The sequence below is a fragment of the Berghia stephanieae genome, chromosome 5 (assembly GCF_034508935.2).
Source record: "Berghia stephanieae isolate SIO BIC M18660-M18661 chromosome 5, UCSD_Bste_1.3, whole genome shotgun sequence".
NCBI classification, from domain to species: domain Eukaryota; kingdom Metazoa; phylum Mollusca; class Gastropoda; order Nudibranchia; family Aeolidiidae; genus Berghia; species Berghia stephanieae.
In genome coordinates this window covers 2,279,214-2,296,951 of record NC_088364.1, presented here as the reverse complement: position 1 = coordinate 2,296,951, position 17,738 = coordinate 2,279,214, and the positions used below count along the sequence as shown (strand labels likewise).

Here is a 17,738-nt window from a genome sequence, read left to right as displayed (position 1 = left end):
GCTAAATCGGGACACCCTGACACACAACACCATCATGACACACAACACCATCATGACACACAATATCATCATGATACCCAAAACAGCCAGTATGTTTGGACCAGTATATAGCAATGACTATACCGCACAAATCTTTGGGCCTCTTTTTCGCTCACGAAGTGCCCGAATTCGCAAGAAAATATGGGACGAAGCCGTTTCGTATATGCTATTTTAAAAAATTAATTACGACGCTGTTTATCGATGAATATGACTGAAAGTTGGCTCACAGTTAGAAAAAAAGGTCATTTTAGATTATGTCAAGCGACAAAACTCATGCAATTACCAGAAGACCGTTAAAAATAGATTTTTACTCTTTGGAGTAAAATATTTCTAAAACTACCGGCGTGGAGGTTTTGTCGCAGACAAGGTAATACATTAACATTTCTTCTTTTTGGTTGTAAAATTTCATATGAATATGACGAGTACTTTTCCTGTATTTTACAAAACACCATCCTAATGACGAGTACTTTTCCCGTATTTTACAAAACACCATCCTAATTTGCTCTTCATTCTTAAAAGACAGAAAGCCATTTTGCCCCCCTACAGCCCGAATCACAAGTTCAAAAATTTGGCACCAAACTGAGCGAGTCGTGGCAAAGCGCTTTCTGATTGGTTGACCTCGTTTTAAAGTTCATGACTAGTCAAAATGTCTGCGCAGTCTCACTGGCAGAGGGGTGTTTATTGTCTGCCATTGCGTTTGGGTTCAATAAACAGCTGATAATTTGACAATTTAATTTACAAGAATTTAAGAAATTATGATGTTAAAAGTTTTCGATTGCAATATGATCTACAATCTCAGCATGGCTTTTATTAATGTGTTTCAAGTCACGTTCCACCAGTAACCTTTGTCCCCTTGTCCAATTTCGCTTTTCCTTCTATATTTCTTTCGTTTATGAAAGCAAAATATCTCACCCCCCCCCCTCCCCCCTCTTCTCTCTCTCTGTATTTGTGTGTGTGTGTGTGTGTGTGTGTGTTATATACTCATTTCTTAATATATTTCTGTGTGTGTGTGTGTGTGTGTGTGTTATACTCATTCTCTCTCTCTCTCTCTCTCTCTCTCTCTGTGTGTGTGTGTGTGTGCGTGTGTGTGTGTTATATACCATCCAGCTCTAAAATTATATAAGTTAGAACTCTTCTAATGTTTTCATCATATTTTCTATTAAATTTGCCATAAAATTACCAAGTTTCAATATTTTAATCCACTTATTACGCAAGATAGAACAAAAGGTAGAAAAAAATGCCGAAAAAACGTCCCATATTTTCGCGTTTTTTTTCCTCTTTGCGGGTCATCCAAATAAATGACATCTTTGAAACTGCATAACTTGTTTATTTATGAATGGATTTTCAAAATTCAAAAACATTTTTACTCAGTGGAGATAGGGCTTTGATTTTAGACAAAAAATTTCCTCAAAAAGAGAAAAAAACATTTTTCATAGTCATTGCTACAGTATATAATATAATCTAGATTTACAACTTTCCTGTTTTAATTTGCTAGTCAAAAATCATAATCCTGGGACATGCAAGGGGCATTCCCATACAAGTAAATTTATATTTCTTTGATGTTTTTCTCAAATTGCACACTTGCCTACTACTACCAAAAGTCCGCAGAACTACGAATATTCCAGTCCTACATGACATTTATATACATATCTTTAATTCAAAAAGCTTCTTGAAAACGCAGTTTTGTTGTCAGAGCTAGCATATAAAGGGGATTAAAGCATTAATTCAATGTATTGAAACAAAAATGGGTCATTTTAAAGGGTTGTTAATATCTACTATGTTCTAATCCCTGAAAACCACGATTTTTTCCAATATCAAGTTGGCAGGACAGAACTGACCAAATTGGGACAGTCAGGATTTTATCAGGACACTTGGCCACTATGACTTGGTGACAACTTGTTCTAGACTTGTAAATGAGCGCTATAAATATTGACTGAAACTCTTCGTAATTTGTTGTAGCGGAAAATCCAAAGAATTGAAATGAAAGGTAAACAGCAAGCTCGCTTGAGCAAAACAATGGCAGAGAACTAAATTGTGCGGGAATTAATTAGGCTACTTACAATTGTTCCTAATAATTAGGTACCCAGTCAGTGAAGAAACTAGAAACAGTCAACCAGTTTGTTTACAATATGAGGCAATCGAGATGTACTGTAGCAATCCCTAACTTTCGATTTGAAGGTGTCTACATAACGCACTTCAGGCTTTCGCATTTTACTTTTTTCATATTTTTACTTCCCTCCAGGTAAATGTGGTAAATTTTGGCTTAGATAAAACAGTGAACTTTATCGCTCAGCTCCTCAGTTAAAATTGGCTACCATTGGGATCACAACAGGTTTGGAAAGTGAAAAAATAATTTCACAAGGGCTTTGTGAAAATACAATGGGATGTGTTCAAACACCACAATTCTAAAAAGTGTCGCTTAGCCTTGGCAATATATCTATCGCTAATATAAACGGCCCTTGAGCTATGCATAGCACTGTGGAACATTCCTAATTACTTTTCGGTCATTCGACTACGATTCATGAATTCTTTCTTTCTTCATTTCTTTCTTTTTTAAAAATATTTGAATTTGACGAATTGACTGATTTCAGTTAATTGACTGAGAATTGACAGGTCTATTGTTCCCTGTGACAGAGTAATAGATTGGGGTCATGTCTCACACATTTCTACATTCACATCCATATTTGAAGGACAAGTTTTCTGGATTAAATTTTAAACATATGTTTTTCCAGAGAAGGACAATATAGCAGCCTGGTTCCCACATTGAATAAATAGTTGTCACAACATTCTTGTTTGGATTTCAAGTTCAAAGGTTAAAGAAAAATCCTAATGAGACACATCAACAAATAATTCAAATATTCATTTAGAAAACAAACTAACAACCAACCAAACCAAAGCCTTACTTACCACTGTGCCAATTTCATTCAACTTGAGAGTTTTCAAGAGATGGTTAAATCCTGTGGCAACGTCACCAGCATCAGAGCAGAAGGTATCCCTGACATCATTGTACACATCTGGAGGGACTTGGTTGTTGAGTTTCATCAAGGCCTTGGAGCACACATCGTGGTATGACGCGTCATTGGAAATGTCCTGTTATGGAAATAATCAGATGAGTAGAACAAAAAAATTTCTTTTTTTAAATGAGCTTTTATAATTTATACTAATTGAAATGTGCTCAACACGTAATCTGCAGGATGAAACATGTTGTGTTAATCGTTTTACACTTGAGTGTGGTGAGAGAATGTGTGTATAGATTGAACTTTGCATCAGTCAGACTGGGACTCGAACCAGGGATGGACCTACCAGTCTAAAGATGAGTGCCCTACCACAAGACCACAAGGTCAAATCTATCAAACATTTCAATACAAATGAATAATTTTCAAAAAGATAAATGGCAGTTGGAATGTATTGAAATGCTTCAAGGCTTTTTGACAGATTTGCATATAGATGACATTGATGGCTCAGCAATTAACTTTCTCATCTCATAACATAATCAAGTAAAGTTGAGCATGGTCAGTGAATGGTTTGGTGATAACAATTGGAAAACTCTGATCATAAGTCAGCTAAGGAATTAGAAATAAAACCCATTTGAGTAATTTAAAGTTTGTAAGATTGCTGTGTTGTGGAGAATGATCTAGATGTCAATAGCTCACTATTGAATGTTGAAAATAAAGCAAGAAATTACCGTAAAAATGTCATCATTGATGAATGAATTTAAGACAGTGTGAGTGATGACAGGTCCGTAGGCAAAGATCTTCTTGATTTCATTCTTGATGATGTCATTGGAATCAAACAGATGCTTCAGGGCATGTTTAAGATCTGGTCAAATCAAATATAGAAATCACAACTCATTAAAAAAAAAATCTGATGCAGATATATCAATAATGTGACCAACAATGTCATGACAGTCAGATGTTGAGGTTGATAGCAACAAGAAATGAAGTGAGGAGAGAAGTGCTCGGTGGTGGATGATGTTGATTGTACAGCATCCCTCCATGGAGGATGGGTTGTAACAGTCGGGTCATGGGTCTGACTTCCCATCACTGCACAGTTGATAATCTCTATTACCCTCTGGCACTTTTCTACTTACTTCATTTCTTCTTGTTCTCAACATAAGAGCCTGCTCCAATCAATTTTCCGTTGGAGTCGACCCGATGCTTCAAATTCCATCCAAGCTTAAACTCTATTTTTTTTTTTCATTAAATTCATTCCAATATAAAACCAGATTGAAATATTTAATAATAAAATATAACAATCTATCAATGTGTCTTGTTTGGGACGACCTCCAACTCATACAATGTTAACAATCTATCCATGTGTCTTGTTTGGGACGACCTCCAACTCATACAATGTTAACAATCTATCCATGTGTCTTGTTTGGGACGACCTCCAACTCATACAATGTTAACAATCTATCCATGTGTCTTGTTTGGGACGACCTCCAACTCATACAATGTTAACAATCTATCAATGTGTCTTGTTTGGGACGACCCCAACTCATACAATGTTAACAATCTATCAATGTGTCTTGTTTGGGACGACCTTCAACTCATACAATGTTAACAATCTATCAATGTGTCTTGTTTGGGACGACCTTCAACTCATACAATGTTAACAATCTATCAATGTGTCTTGTTTGGGACGACCTTCAACTCATACAATGTTAACAATCTATCAATGTGTCTGGTTTGGGACGACCTTCAACTCATACAATGTTAACAATCTATCAATGTGTCTGGTTTGGGACGACCTTCAACTCATACAATGTTAACAATCTATCAATGTGTCTTGTTTGGGACGACCTTTAAGTCATACAATGTTAACAATCTATCAATGTGTCTGGTTTGGGACGACCTCCAACTCATACAATGTTAACAATCTATCAATGTGTCTTGTTTGGGACGACCTTCAACTCATACAATGTTAACAATCTATCAATGTGTCTTGTTTGGGACGACCTTCAACTAATACAATGTTAACAATCTATCAATGTGTCTTGTTGGGACGACCTTCAACTCATACAATGTTAACAATCTATCAATGTGTCTGGTTTGGGACGACCTTCAACTCATACAATGTTAACAATCTATCAATGTGTCTGGTTTGGGACGACCTTCAACTCATACAATGTTAACAATCTATCAATGTGTCTTGTTTGGGACGACCTTCAAGTCATACAATGTTAACAATCTATCAATTTGTCTTGTTTGGGACGACCTCCAACTCATACAATGTTAACAATCTATCAATGTGTCTTGTTTGGGACGACCTTCAAGTCATACAATGTTAACAATCTATCCATGTGTCTTGTTTGGGACGACCTTCAACTCATACAATGTTAACAATCTATCAATGTGTCTTGTTTGGGACGACCTTCAAGTCATACAATGTTAACAATCTATCAATGTGTCTTGTTTGGGACGACCTTCAACTCATACAATGTTAACAATCTATCAATGTGTTTGTTTGGGACGACCTTCAAGTCATACAATGGTAACAATCTATCAATGTGTCTTGTTTGGGACGACCTCCAACTCATACAATGTTAACAATCTATCAATGTGTCTTGTTTGGGACGACCTTCAACTCATACAATGTTAACAATCTATCAATGTGTCTTGTTTGGGACGACCTTCAACTCATACAATGTTAACAATCTATCAATGTGTCTGGTTTGGGACGACCTCCAACTCATACAATGTTAACAATCTATCAATGTGTTTGGTTTGGGACGACCTTCAAGTCATACTGTCAAGCAAATATCCCCCATTTAAAATTTTCATAAAATATACAGCATTCCTATAAAATATATTAAAAGGTAGAAATTTAAAGATTACATTTAAAAAATAATTTTATCTCCTAATATAATGAACAAGTAATCAACTATTTCACTCTCAGTTACGAATCTCTTTCCAGGACAAAGAAAGAGCTAGGTGGAAAAGAAAAACAGACATAGGGCACAACAAGAATGAGGTGACTAAGGAGTATTATAGATATTACTGCAAGTTGTGCTGTCAGGACAGTGTGGTATCGTTTATCACTGAAGTGATCAGCAGGAATCTGTTCTATAAAAACTAAACTACTCACAGATTCACAATCCCCTCTTCCACTACCCCATTCCCATTTCCATCAACTTAGATTTCTACTAGTCCCTCTAACCCTTGCCATTAATTATTGTCAGTCAAAGCCACTATGTAAAATGTCAGTCCAACTCACCAATTGACTTTTCTATAAGGATGACAAGCACGTCCAAGGTGTGTTCCTCGATTCGGACAATTGGTTTCATCGTTTCCCACAAGGACATTTGTTCTAACATCTCCTGACCAGCAACCAGCATTGTTTTCATTGTGCTGTGGAATTCATTTGTATTTTAAAACATAAACAATCAACCATTTTTACAATAAAACACCACATTCATGTGTATTTTAAAACATAAACAATCAATTATTTTTACAATAAAAAACCCTACGTTCATTTGTATTTTAAAACATAAACAATCAACCATTTTTACAATAAAACACTACATTCATGTGTATTTTAAAACATAAACAATCAACCATTTTTACAATAAAACACACTACATTCATTTGTATTTTAAAACATAAACAATCAACCATTTTTACAATAAACATCTACATCATGTTATTTTAAAACATAAACAATCAACCATTTTTACAATAAAACACTCTACATTCATGTGTATTTTAAAACATAAACAATCAACCATTTTTACAATAAAACACTACCATCGTTTGCTTTTACACTTCAGATAAAATTATAAATTTCTGAATCTATCAAAAGTTATTGGAGAGGATTTTATCAAATATCCTCCTAAATTACCGAAATCAAATAAAACCTCTTCCCCAAAGACAATCCAATGTATATTACAGATAAAATATACATCAGACTCAATAGTTTATCAAAGACATCCAATGTATACGACATATAAAATATACATCAGACTCAATAGTTTATCAAAGACATCCAATGTATACGACAGATAAAATATACATCAGACTCAATAGTTTATCAAAGACATCCAATGTATACTACAGATAAAATATACATCAGACTCAATAGTTGATCAAAGACATCCAATGTATACTACAGATAAAATATACATCAGACTCAATAGTTTATCAAAGACATCCAATGTACATTACAGATAAAATATACATCAGACTCAATAGTTTATCAAAGACATCCAATGTATATTACAGATAAAATATACATCAGACTCAATAGTTTATCAAAGACATCCAATGTATATTACAGATAAAATATACATCAGACTCAATAGCTTATCCATTTTGTTGCAAGAAAAATACTGCCAGAAGCATTGTTGGTCTGGAAATGAACAATTTGGTTGTCTAGACAGCAGACAGGCTGGAATCCATCTCAGTTCAGTGGATAGAGAAGCAGTATAGGTTTAACATTTTGATAGAGAAACAGTATAGGTTTAATATTTTGATAGAGAAGCAGTAGAGGTTTAACATTTTGATAGAGAAGCAGTATGGTTTAACATTTTGATAGAAGCAGTATAGGTTTAACATTTTGATAGAGAAGCAGTATAGGTTTAACATTTTGATAGAGAAGCAGTATAGGTTTAACATTTTGATAGAGAAGCAGTATAGGTTTAACATTTTGATAGAGAAGCAGTATAGGTTTAACATTTTGATAGAGAAGCAGTAGAGGTTTAACATTTTGATAGAGAAGAAGTAGAGGTTTAACATTTTGATAGGGAAGCAGAAGAGGTTTAACATTTTGATAGAGAAGCAGTAGAGGTTTAACATTTTGATAGAGAAGCAGTAGAGGTTTAACATTTTGATAGAGAAGCAGTATAGGTTTAACATTTTGGACAGTTTGACATTTATAAAGGGAAAGTTAAAAACATACAACATTTGAAGGTGTTAGGTTTGTCCATATTTTTGATACAAACTGTTTTCCCTATATCGATATCTGTTTACCTTTCTGATAATGTCTGCGTGTAAATGATCTCGTCATAAGCTTTGACCCAATCCATCTTGTTGAGGAATTGGAAGAAAGCTATGAAAACCCTCCCATCTTCATCCTTGGCCATCTCTTCAATGTTCTTGAGTAAACTCTTCATTGGCTCCATGAACTCCTGAGTGAAACGATCACAATTATAAGAAACAGGTAAGCCAGCCGAAATGTAGAGGGTAGATGTGACTTATATTTCCAAATAAAACAAACACACAGAAAATGATGAGAGAAAAAAAAACATTTCAATAATGAGATTAACAAGGATTCCGTGTTTTCCCTGTCCCCAAGGCCTGAAATGTAGTTGTTATTTTATCTCAGCGTTTTTGTCAGTATCCTGAGGTCCGAAGGCCAAGGGCTGAAATGTCAATGTTTGTATCGTTTACATATTACTCTCTATAACTTCACTATAAAATGATAATTCTAGACAAGTACAAATAGAGAATTATAAGAAAGACATCTTTAAAAAAAAGACAGTTTTTACTTGAAGACCAGCAAAATAAATGACAGACATCATCGATTTGAACAGATTCAAAACATTATTAGACCAAGATAATACATTTCCATTGGATTTTGGATGACAGAATATGCATCATTATATCTTGTCGCGCCAGTGAGTCAGCCAGTCCCGGGCAGTCTGGTTGCATTCCCTCAGGTCAGCATTGGTGCAGTGAGGTCCCAGCGAGCATTCGGACAGGATGTGGTCCATTGTCTGTCTGGGGTGACCGCATGGGCATTCAGTGCCCGGTGAGATTTTCCATTTAAAGAGGTTGGTGGCGGTGTTTCCCACTTTTGCTCTAGCTCTGTTCAACGCCACCCAGTCTTTTCTCTTGAGGTCTGTGCCTGCTGGGAGCTTTTCTGTTGGGGGCTGGAGGGCATCGTTTGCTGTCTTGTCCCATTCTACCCATTTGTCCAGGCGGAAGAATGCTGAGTGGTCTGGGTGAAGGCTCTCTACTGTGAGGAAGCTTTTCCTTGATTTGAGCCTGCTTTTGGGGCAATTGTGGTCATGAAGGGGGTGTCTCTGGTCCATTTCCTGTTTGTATTTTTGTATTTGGGCATGAGTTTCCCTCCGGATGTGTGGTGGGGCTATTCCTGCTGCACGGTAGACCAGAGGTAATGGTGTTGCTCTCAGCTGGCCCGTTACGATCCGGCAGGCGTTGTTGAGCTCGGGGTCTAGCTTGGAGTTTTAGGGTCAGTTCCCCAGTTCATGTTTGCCAGCTTTCCAAGGAGGGCATTACGCGTGAACACTTTTGCCTTGGTCTTCCTCACGTGTTCTCTGAAGGACAGAGTCCGATCAAGCGTCACTCCGAGGTACACTGGGTGGTAGTTGTACTCTAATGTCTGGCCATTCCACTTGATGTTAAGTTTTTTGTGGGCTTGGTGGTTGTTGAGGTGAAATGCACACACTTGTGTTTTCCCTGGGTTGGAGTTCATCGAGTTTTTAGTGTAGTACTTTGTAAGGGTGTCTAGGGCATTTGTCAGTCTGCTCTCGATTGGTTGGAAGGACACATTCTGTGTTGCGAGGCATAGGTCATGAGCATATATGAATCGGCGGATATTTGGGAACTCAGGCTGATCATTTGTATATATGTTGAAAAGTGTTGGAGCCAGCACTGATCCTTGGGGAAGACCATTCTTCTGGGTGCGCCACCTGCTCTTCCGGCCATCCATTTCAACAAAGAAGCGCCTGTTTTCGAGTAGTGACTGGATGATATTTACAATTTTCTTATTTTTTATCATTTTAGCCACTTTGAGGAGTAGGATCTTGTGATTCACTGTGTCATAGGCTGCAGTGAGGTCGACGAAGACTGTGCCAGTGACCTGTTTTGTCTCAAACCCATCTTCTATGAATTGTGTAAGGTTAAGAAGTTGACCACATGTTGAACGTCCTGGTCGGAATCCAGCCTGGTCTGGAGACAGTTGTTCGTCTAGACTGGTTGACATGCGGGACATAACCATTCGCTCAAATAGCTTGTATGTGATGCATGTCTCTTATCATCATTGTTCCCGTAGTAGTCATTAACATCATCATCATTGTTCCCGTAGTAGTCATTAACATCATCATCCTTGTTCCCGTAGTAGTCATTAACATCATCATCATTGTTCCCGTAGTAGTCATTAACATCATCATCATTGTTCCCGTAGTAGTCATTAACATCATCATCAATGTTCCCGTAGTAGTCATTAACATCATCATCATTGTTCCCGTAGTAGTCATTAACATCATCATCATTGTTCCCGTAGTAGTCATTAACATCATCATCATTGTTCCCGTAGTAGTCATTAACATCATCATCATTGTTCCCGTAGTAGTCATTAACATCATCATCATTGTTCCCGTAGTAGTCATTAACATCATCATCACCACCGTGCATATGTATGTAGCCTACATGAGTGTGGGGTATGGATATGTATGAGCCTACATTAGTGTGGGGTATGGATATGAATGTATATGTCCACGATACCATCAGTGTATTTAAATTGGTATCAATGAGAACCCATTTGCTTGGACTAGAAAGTTCTGTTATTAACCTGTAGTAGTAATGATAGGAGCAAAGATACCTCTATGAAATTCATCTCCAATATACATATGTCATTCAAATACATAGTGATCAAATAAATGGCATTTTTCGAAAAGGATAGAAATATATGTATTGCCATGCCATTATACTCTCTCTCTCTCTCTCTGTCCTTCCCCCCCCCCCCCTAACTGTACGCAATAAATACCTGAGAAGTCCCATTCCATCGTCCCTCTCCCAGCATGACAAAATTCTCACTCAATCTAATGGCATCCTTGACTGCCAGCCAAGTAGCCATATTATCCAGTTTGAGACTTTTCATGAGTGGCTCTATATTGGATACAACGTCCTTCAACCTGCAAAAACACAATGGTCATATGGTTGGTCACCATCATGGAGTATCAAACTATAAAACTATGTAACTGAGATAAAGGAGAAAATTTCGAGCAATCAACCTTTGCATCCAAGAGCAATGGTGAGCAACAGTGGGACCTTTAATTTACCTTTTGACTACAGACTCTTTGGAAACTATCAACCTTTTCAATTTTTTCTTCACTTTTCCCTTTCCTATTGGGTATGCAATATAAATCAGTCAAATGATATGTTGATGAGCAAGAAGGAGAAGGGGGATGAGAGGGAGGAGGAAAATGAGAAATAGGAGAAGCAAGAGTCGGTTTAAAAGTAATGTGACCTCTTATGAATTGATTCAATACAAGGAATAAAGCTCATACAAAATACATGACAATTGATGGTGTGCGAGTACTGGGCCAAAAAGAACACATTCTCATATTTAGAATCAAAAAGGGCACTGTCAATGGAAACCTCAAATGAACTACTGTGGAGATACCGGTATGTGCTCTTGCCAAATGACAATGAAATTGTGCGTTATGTGCTCCAGGTGTGTTTGCTTTATGCTATGGATAGAAACATACACAGATATCTCTAGAAAACTCTTTGGCAATGCCAATGACCTTGGAATGGCCATGGAATTCATTACCAGCATAAGAATCCAGCTGTGACCTACTTCGAGGGAACACAAGAACAAGATGAAGAATAAGATTTAATACTGACACATTCATGATGGAGTCAAAATCCTGGAACCCTTCCACAAATCCTGGAATTTTCCGTATCAGACTAGCCACATCTGGTATGCCAGTGAATGTCCCAAGCAATTTCATGACCTCATCTGACTGTGTGACAACCTGAAACATCTGGGCCACGATCTCAAAGGAATAGGACAGGATGTTGTGGTCATCCAGGAACGTTTCTTTTACTTCCTCCATCAACTTGAGCTGGGGGAAAGAGAAACATGAATTTCTGTATAAGATAAAACTTAATAATAATTATTATAATACTGACGAAGAAGAAGAAGAAGAAGAAGAAGAAGAAGAAGAAGAAGAAGAAGAAGAAGAAGAAGAAGAAGAAGAAGAGGAGGAGGAGGAGGAGGAGGAGGAGGAGGAGGAGGAGGAGGAGGAGGAGGAGGAGGAGGAGGAGGAGGAGGGAGGAGGAGGAGGAGGAGGAGGAGGAGGAGGAGGAGGAGGAGGAGGAGGAGGAGAGGAGGAGGAGGAGGAGAGGAGGAGGAGGAGGAGGAGGAGGAGGAGGAGAGAGAGGAGAAGAGAGAAGAAGAAGAAGAAGAAGAAGAGAGAAGAAGAAGAAGAAGAAGAAGAAGAAGAAGAAGAAGAAGAAGAAGAAGAGAAGAAGAAGAAGAAGAAGAAGAAGAAGAAGAAGAAGAAGAAGAAGAAGAAGAAGAAGAGAAGAAGAAGAAGAAGAGAAGAAGAAGAAGAAGAAGAGGGAAAAAGAAGAAGAAGAAGAAGAAGAAGAAGAAGAAGAAGAAGAAGAAGAAGAAGAAGAAGAAGAAGAAGAAGAAGAAGAAGAAGAAGAAGAAGAAGAAGAAGAAGAAAAAGAATATGAAGAATGGTAGGCATTATTTATATAGCACCAAATCTATACAAAGATAATGTCCCATTTACTCCAAAAACTGATCCCTGAAAACCATAGTCTTTAAATTAGATTGACAAACTGCCTGATTCCCTCGTCTCTCATGGGAAAGTGTTTTTGGTACAAGCCACCAAGAGGTTGTCTTCCTGAATGTCTTTTGTAATGAATAAATACAACAGGGTGGTCGGTGTAATGGTCTAATGTGATCTAAGGGAAACAACCCTTGCTGAACCTCTGTGTTTGTATTTGTCTCTGTTCACCAGAAGAAGGATAATTAAAGACAACAACCAAAATAAAGACTGGTGTTCATCTTGATCCTTGTCACACCATCATGTTAATCTTTACAATGGTGGCAACTTACGGCATCTAGAATTGTGGTGAAATTGAGTTCCCTTATCATGAGATTGGCAAGACCTGATGTCTGATCCTCTGTGATGTTACACAAAGCCTTGGAGATGTCTTGGATGTTGGTGTCTGATGGAAACTTGACATATTGGCCCAGGCGTTTGGAATCGCAGGCAATTGCTTTAAAGTCATGGGATCCTGTCAGGTTGGTCAGCTGGGAATACAGAGCATGACAGTTACAATAATGAATATTATAACCGCTTCAAAGAAAACAACAAAATACTTCTTCATACTGAACATTTCAGGCACAAAACCCTTCTTGAGCCAGTAACAAAAACAGTTCAAACTTTGATACATCTCGTTGAATCCAGATAGAGGATAGAAAGATTCTCAGCACGTCTAGTCAGGAAATACAATGGATTTTTATTTCTCAGGAAATACAATGGATTTGTATTTCCTGTTCTATTACTTTTTTGTAGACTAGTGGAGACTGGCAATATTTGCAGGGAAGTAAAGACTATTACAAACCGGCACACATCTCTATTATGATTTATGCCCCTAGAAGATTTTCTCTAAAAAATTATTTTAATCAACACCCTTAATTTTAAGAAGGTTTGCAAGTTACTCTATATCAATCTGTAAAAAATAGGTTTATAATATCTAGATTTGCCAGTATTTCTGTGCTCATCGGCTAAAATGTAAAATTGGCTTATACCCTTTGGAAATGACGCTAGTTGATTGTAAAATACTTTCCAACAAATCTAACATCGCCAATTACCCAACCACTGCTAGATTGATAGGGGGAAAGCCAATTACCCGACCACTGCTAGATGGATAGGGGGAAAGCCAATTACCCAACCACTGCTAGATGGATAGTGTTATGTTCAAAGGCCTTAGAATCTCAATCATTACAGATAGGGGGAAAGCCAATTACCCGACCACTGCTAGATGGATAGGGGGAAAGCCAATTACCCAACCACTGCTAGATGGATAGGGGGAAAGCCAATTACCCGACCACTGCTAGATGGATAGGGGGAAAGCCAATTACCCGACCACTGCTGGATGGATAGGGGGAAAGCCAATTACCCGACCACTGCTGGATGGATAGGGGGAAAGCCAATTACCCGACCACTGCTAGATGGATAGGGGGTTTCACAAGAAATCTCAACATTGCCCTGGGGATCAAAATGGGCACCCTTTGCTTGTAGGCAAGTGTTGCAGCAACTGAGTTCTTATAAGCCCATGTTTAATGAAAGAAAGATTAATATCATGAAAATGTCCTTTATCTAAATACAATAAAATCAAATGCTTATTTCCTTTAAAACGGTTAAAATCTAGATGAAAAATTCCACAAATGACCAATAATGGCTCATAAAAAAAAACACTTTATGTTCCGATACAATCTGTATACATAGCAGATGTGGTCACTTACTTGTCCCACGTTTATCCTGGAGTTCAACAAGGCATCTGCCTCGGGCTTGGACAAGAGTTTGTAATCATCTACAAGAATGGACTTGACTTTGCCCGCGTCTCGGAAATAACTACTCACATTCATCTTGTCCTCTGTGTGGATTGACACAAGGCATATGGGTGGGTAAGAGGTTATGAAGATGCAAAGGTGGGTGAGAGAAAGAGTGATATAGTGAGATAGATAGATAGACAGACAAGACAGACAGACAAGACAAGACAAGACAAGACAGACAGACAGACAGACAGACAGACAGACAGACAGACAGACAGACAGATAGATAGATAGATAGATAGATAGATAGATAGATAGATAGAGATAGAGAGAGATAGAGAGAGATAGATAGAGAGAGAGAGAGAGAGAGAGAGAGAGAGAGAGAGAGAGAGAGAGTTTGAAGGATAGAAAGGTAGAGAGACTTACCCAGGCCATGCAATAGGTCTTTGTTGCCAACAGCCTTTTTAATCATTGTGTAGACATTGGACGTTTTGTTGGATACAGCCAGGACATCTAGGACCTCATCCGAAGACAAGAGGGGGCCCAGGTTTTGGGTCATGGCACTGAATCTATGGGGAAGACATTTGGACAAGATCCAATTAAGTCACATTCAAGGTGAATTGTTTACAGTGGAGTCTAGATAAGATTTGATAATAAACACTTTGTCAGAAACCTAGTTTTCCCTATAAAAGCCAACTAATTAACACGAATTGATCTCAGTCGCCATTGTTGCCTTCTTTCTCCACCGCCATGCGCTAATGCTCCCTCCTCCATCACATCTTAAGAAAAAAAAACCCAAAACATGAAGGCTACCGAATGACAAGACTATGCATGCATCATTTATAGATTCTTGCACTCCATTTTCATGTATAGGGGAGGCTACTAGACTTTCATCCATCACTCATTTTGAAATGAAAGATTGTTTTCCTTGAAAATGGATGACATGAGATAAACCTTGCTTGAGATAAACAAGGAGATTATCTAAGTGGACTCCACTGTATTTATGGTTGGTTTTCGAGTTGGGACTCTTATCTAATCTGCCATCATTTGGTAGTATGACAGGGTGTGAAAACTATCAACATTCCACTTACATCCAAATGAAAATGTCAAAAACTTGGGGTTGAAAGAAATTTCAGTTTTTCTGTTTGCCAGTATGTAACATGATGATGTTTCAGGAAGCTTTGTGACTATAGAATAGACACTCAAATGGAAACATACTGCACGTGAAGTGAGTGCTCTACCAATGGAAATTCCAAAGACCTTTAATGTCCTGAAATGTTTATAAAACTCCAATCATTTTGAGTTTAAAAACAATTTCTTCATGGTATTCATTCCGATCTAATAATAGATTGACACAACAGTTCACATTATTCCTTATGTGCAAGAATTTTAATCATTATAATGACATCCCATTTGATTAAAAACAGATTGTTATGCCTATGATGTCCTGACCACACTGATAATTTGTAATATGAGATCATAAAATACGACAACACATCGTCATAAACAAAAATACATTTTCATGAGAAACAATATAGGTTGGGTCATTGGAGGGATATAGCAATGACTATGAAAATTTTTGTTTTCTATTTTTGTAGCCCTATCTCCACTGAGTAAAAATCTTTTTAAATTTAGAAAATCCATTAATATATAACAAAGTTATGCAGCGTCAAAGATGTCATTTATTTGGATGACTCACAAAGAGAAAAAAATACGGAAAATATGGGACGCTTTTTCTGCGTTTTATTCTGGTTTGTGCCTGTATCTCGCTTAATACGTGGAATTAGATATTAAAACTTGGCAATTTTATGGCAAAATTATCAGAAAATATGATGAAGACATCAGAAGAGTTCTGACTTGTATAGTTTTAGAGCTGTATGGCTAGGGTCAACTATAAATTTGTTTTAAAATATACATAATATTGATCATTTGGAACTTTTCAGAAGTGTAATCTTGTGTCTGCAACCCATACAAATGACACGAAAAATGCCTGCTGAATAATTATCAATCAGTTCTGTGAGACCACCATGGCTTATGTTAGTTCTAGTATTTATTTGAGAGAGAGAGAGAGAGAGAGAGAGAGAGAGAGAGAGAGAGAGAGAGAGAGTGTGTTGATATACTATCCCTATGACATAACAATGAAACAATACCTTAATTTTTTTTAAAGCGCGCGAGGATTTGTGTCATCCGTCATCGCGAACAAGGTTGCCAGATGGCCACGTGTGTGGCCAAACATATAATTTTGTTTCTTTTTTAAACATTTTATTCATCTATGTTTGTCTCAGTGACATTTATCCTTGTCTATTCAATTTTCTGTTTGTTAAAATTTAGTTCATTTTACGTGGGCCAGTCTTAATATTGAAAGCCATATGATTTTCTATTTAGCCACTTTTGAAGTCGAATTTGGTCAGGTTAAAGTCTGGCCATCTGGCAGCCTTGCCTCGCTCACGTCATTTTCGTGTTGCGCGATGGTGGAGCAAAATGGCCGTCTCCATTTTTTCACTCATTGAAATGCAAATTGGGTTGATGTTTTGTGAGAATACGGGAAAAGTACTTATCATAATCCCATGAAATTTGAAATATAAATAGAAGAAATGTGCATATATAACCTTATGAGCGACAAAATCTCTCCTCTTTGTAGTTTTAGAAAGATTGTACTCAAAAGAGTAAAAATCTATTTTTAACGGTCTTCTGGTAATCGTACGAGTTTTGTCGCTTGACATAATCTAAAATGACCTCGTTTCTAACTTGTGTGCCAATTTTCAGTCATATTCAATTATAAACAGCGTCGTAATTAATTTTTTTAAAATAGCATGTACAAACGGCTTCGTCCCATATTTTGTCAAAAATTTGGGCACTTCGTGAGCGAAAAAGAGGCCCAAAGATTTTTGCGGAATAGTCATTGCTAAGGGATATAATAACAATAAAATTATTGAACTACTGCAACTGAAATTTTGAATACTTTCCCAATACCCATTAAGAACTTATTTGAAACTAAACAGCAAATGCAGGAATTCAAGAATTTTATCAATGGTCAGCGGATCAAACCTCTGAAGTCTCGATTTTCAAGAACGGCGAATCAAACCTCTGAAGTCTCGATTTTCAAGAACGGCGAATCAAACCTCTGAAGTTTACATACAAGCTTTGCGCACCATGTTTTATTTCATTTTGGGCTGATCAGAGGTCTCATCCACCCAAAAAATTTTTAAAACATGGTGCGCAAAGCTTGTATGTAAACTCAGAGTTTTAATCCGTCGATCGTGAAAATCGAGACTTCAGAAGTTTGATCTGCCGACCTACGTTATATTGGTTCATTTGTAGTCATGTTGGGAAAACAAACTAAGGCACAAGTTTGGAAACAAACCAAATTCCCTTATAAGAAAAAAGAAAAAGTCTCTTACTGCTGCGTCGTGGTGAGAGCAGACTGAAGTTTT

The 17,738-nt window shown here is 37.3% G+C and overlaps 1 protein-coding gene across 1 annotated transcript in view; it reads right to left on the bottom strand.

Moving 5' to 3' along the window:
- Window positions 1-17,738, bottom strand: part of LOC144972239 (uncharacterized) — a 318,601-nt gene that overhangs the window by 242,934 nt on the left and 57,929 nt on the right. Inside the window, exons 4-13 of the mRNA XM_078913282.1 lie at window positions 17,706-17,738; window positions 14,731-14,873; window positions 14,275-14,405; window positions 12,859-13,056; window positions 11,631-11,851; window positions 10,768-10,915; window positions 8,007-8,164; window positions 6,256-6,389; window positions 3,725-3,858; window positions 2,947-3,129 (exon numbers count right to left, since the gene is read on the bottom strand). The exon at window positions 17,706-17,738 is cut by the window's right edge and continues 97 nt beyond it. Of these exons, the coding sequence (XP_078769408.1) occupies window positions 2,947-3,129; window positions 3,725-3,858; window positions 6,256-6,389; window positions 8,007-8,164; window positions 10,768-10,915; window positions 11,631-11,851; window positions 12,859-13,056; window positions 14,275-14,405; window positions 14,731-14,873; window positions 17,706-17,738 (1,483 nt within the window). The remainder of the gene's footprint in view (window positions 1-2,946; window positions 3,130-3,724; window positions 3,859-6,255; window positions 6,390-8,006; window positions 8,165-10,767; window positions 10,916-11,630; window positions 11,852-12,858; window positions 13,057-14,274; window positions 14,406-14,730; window positions 14,874-17,705) is intronic.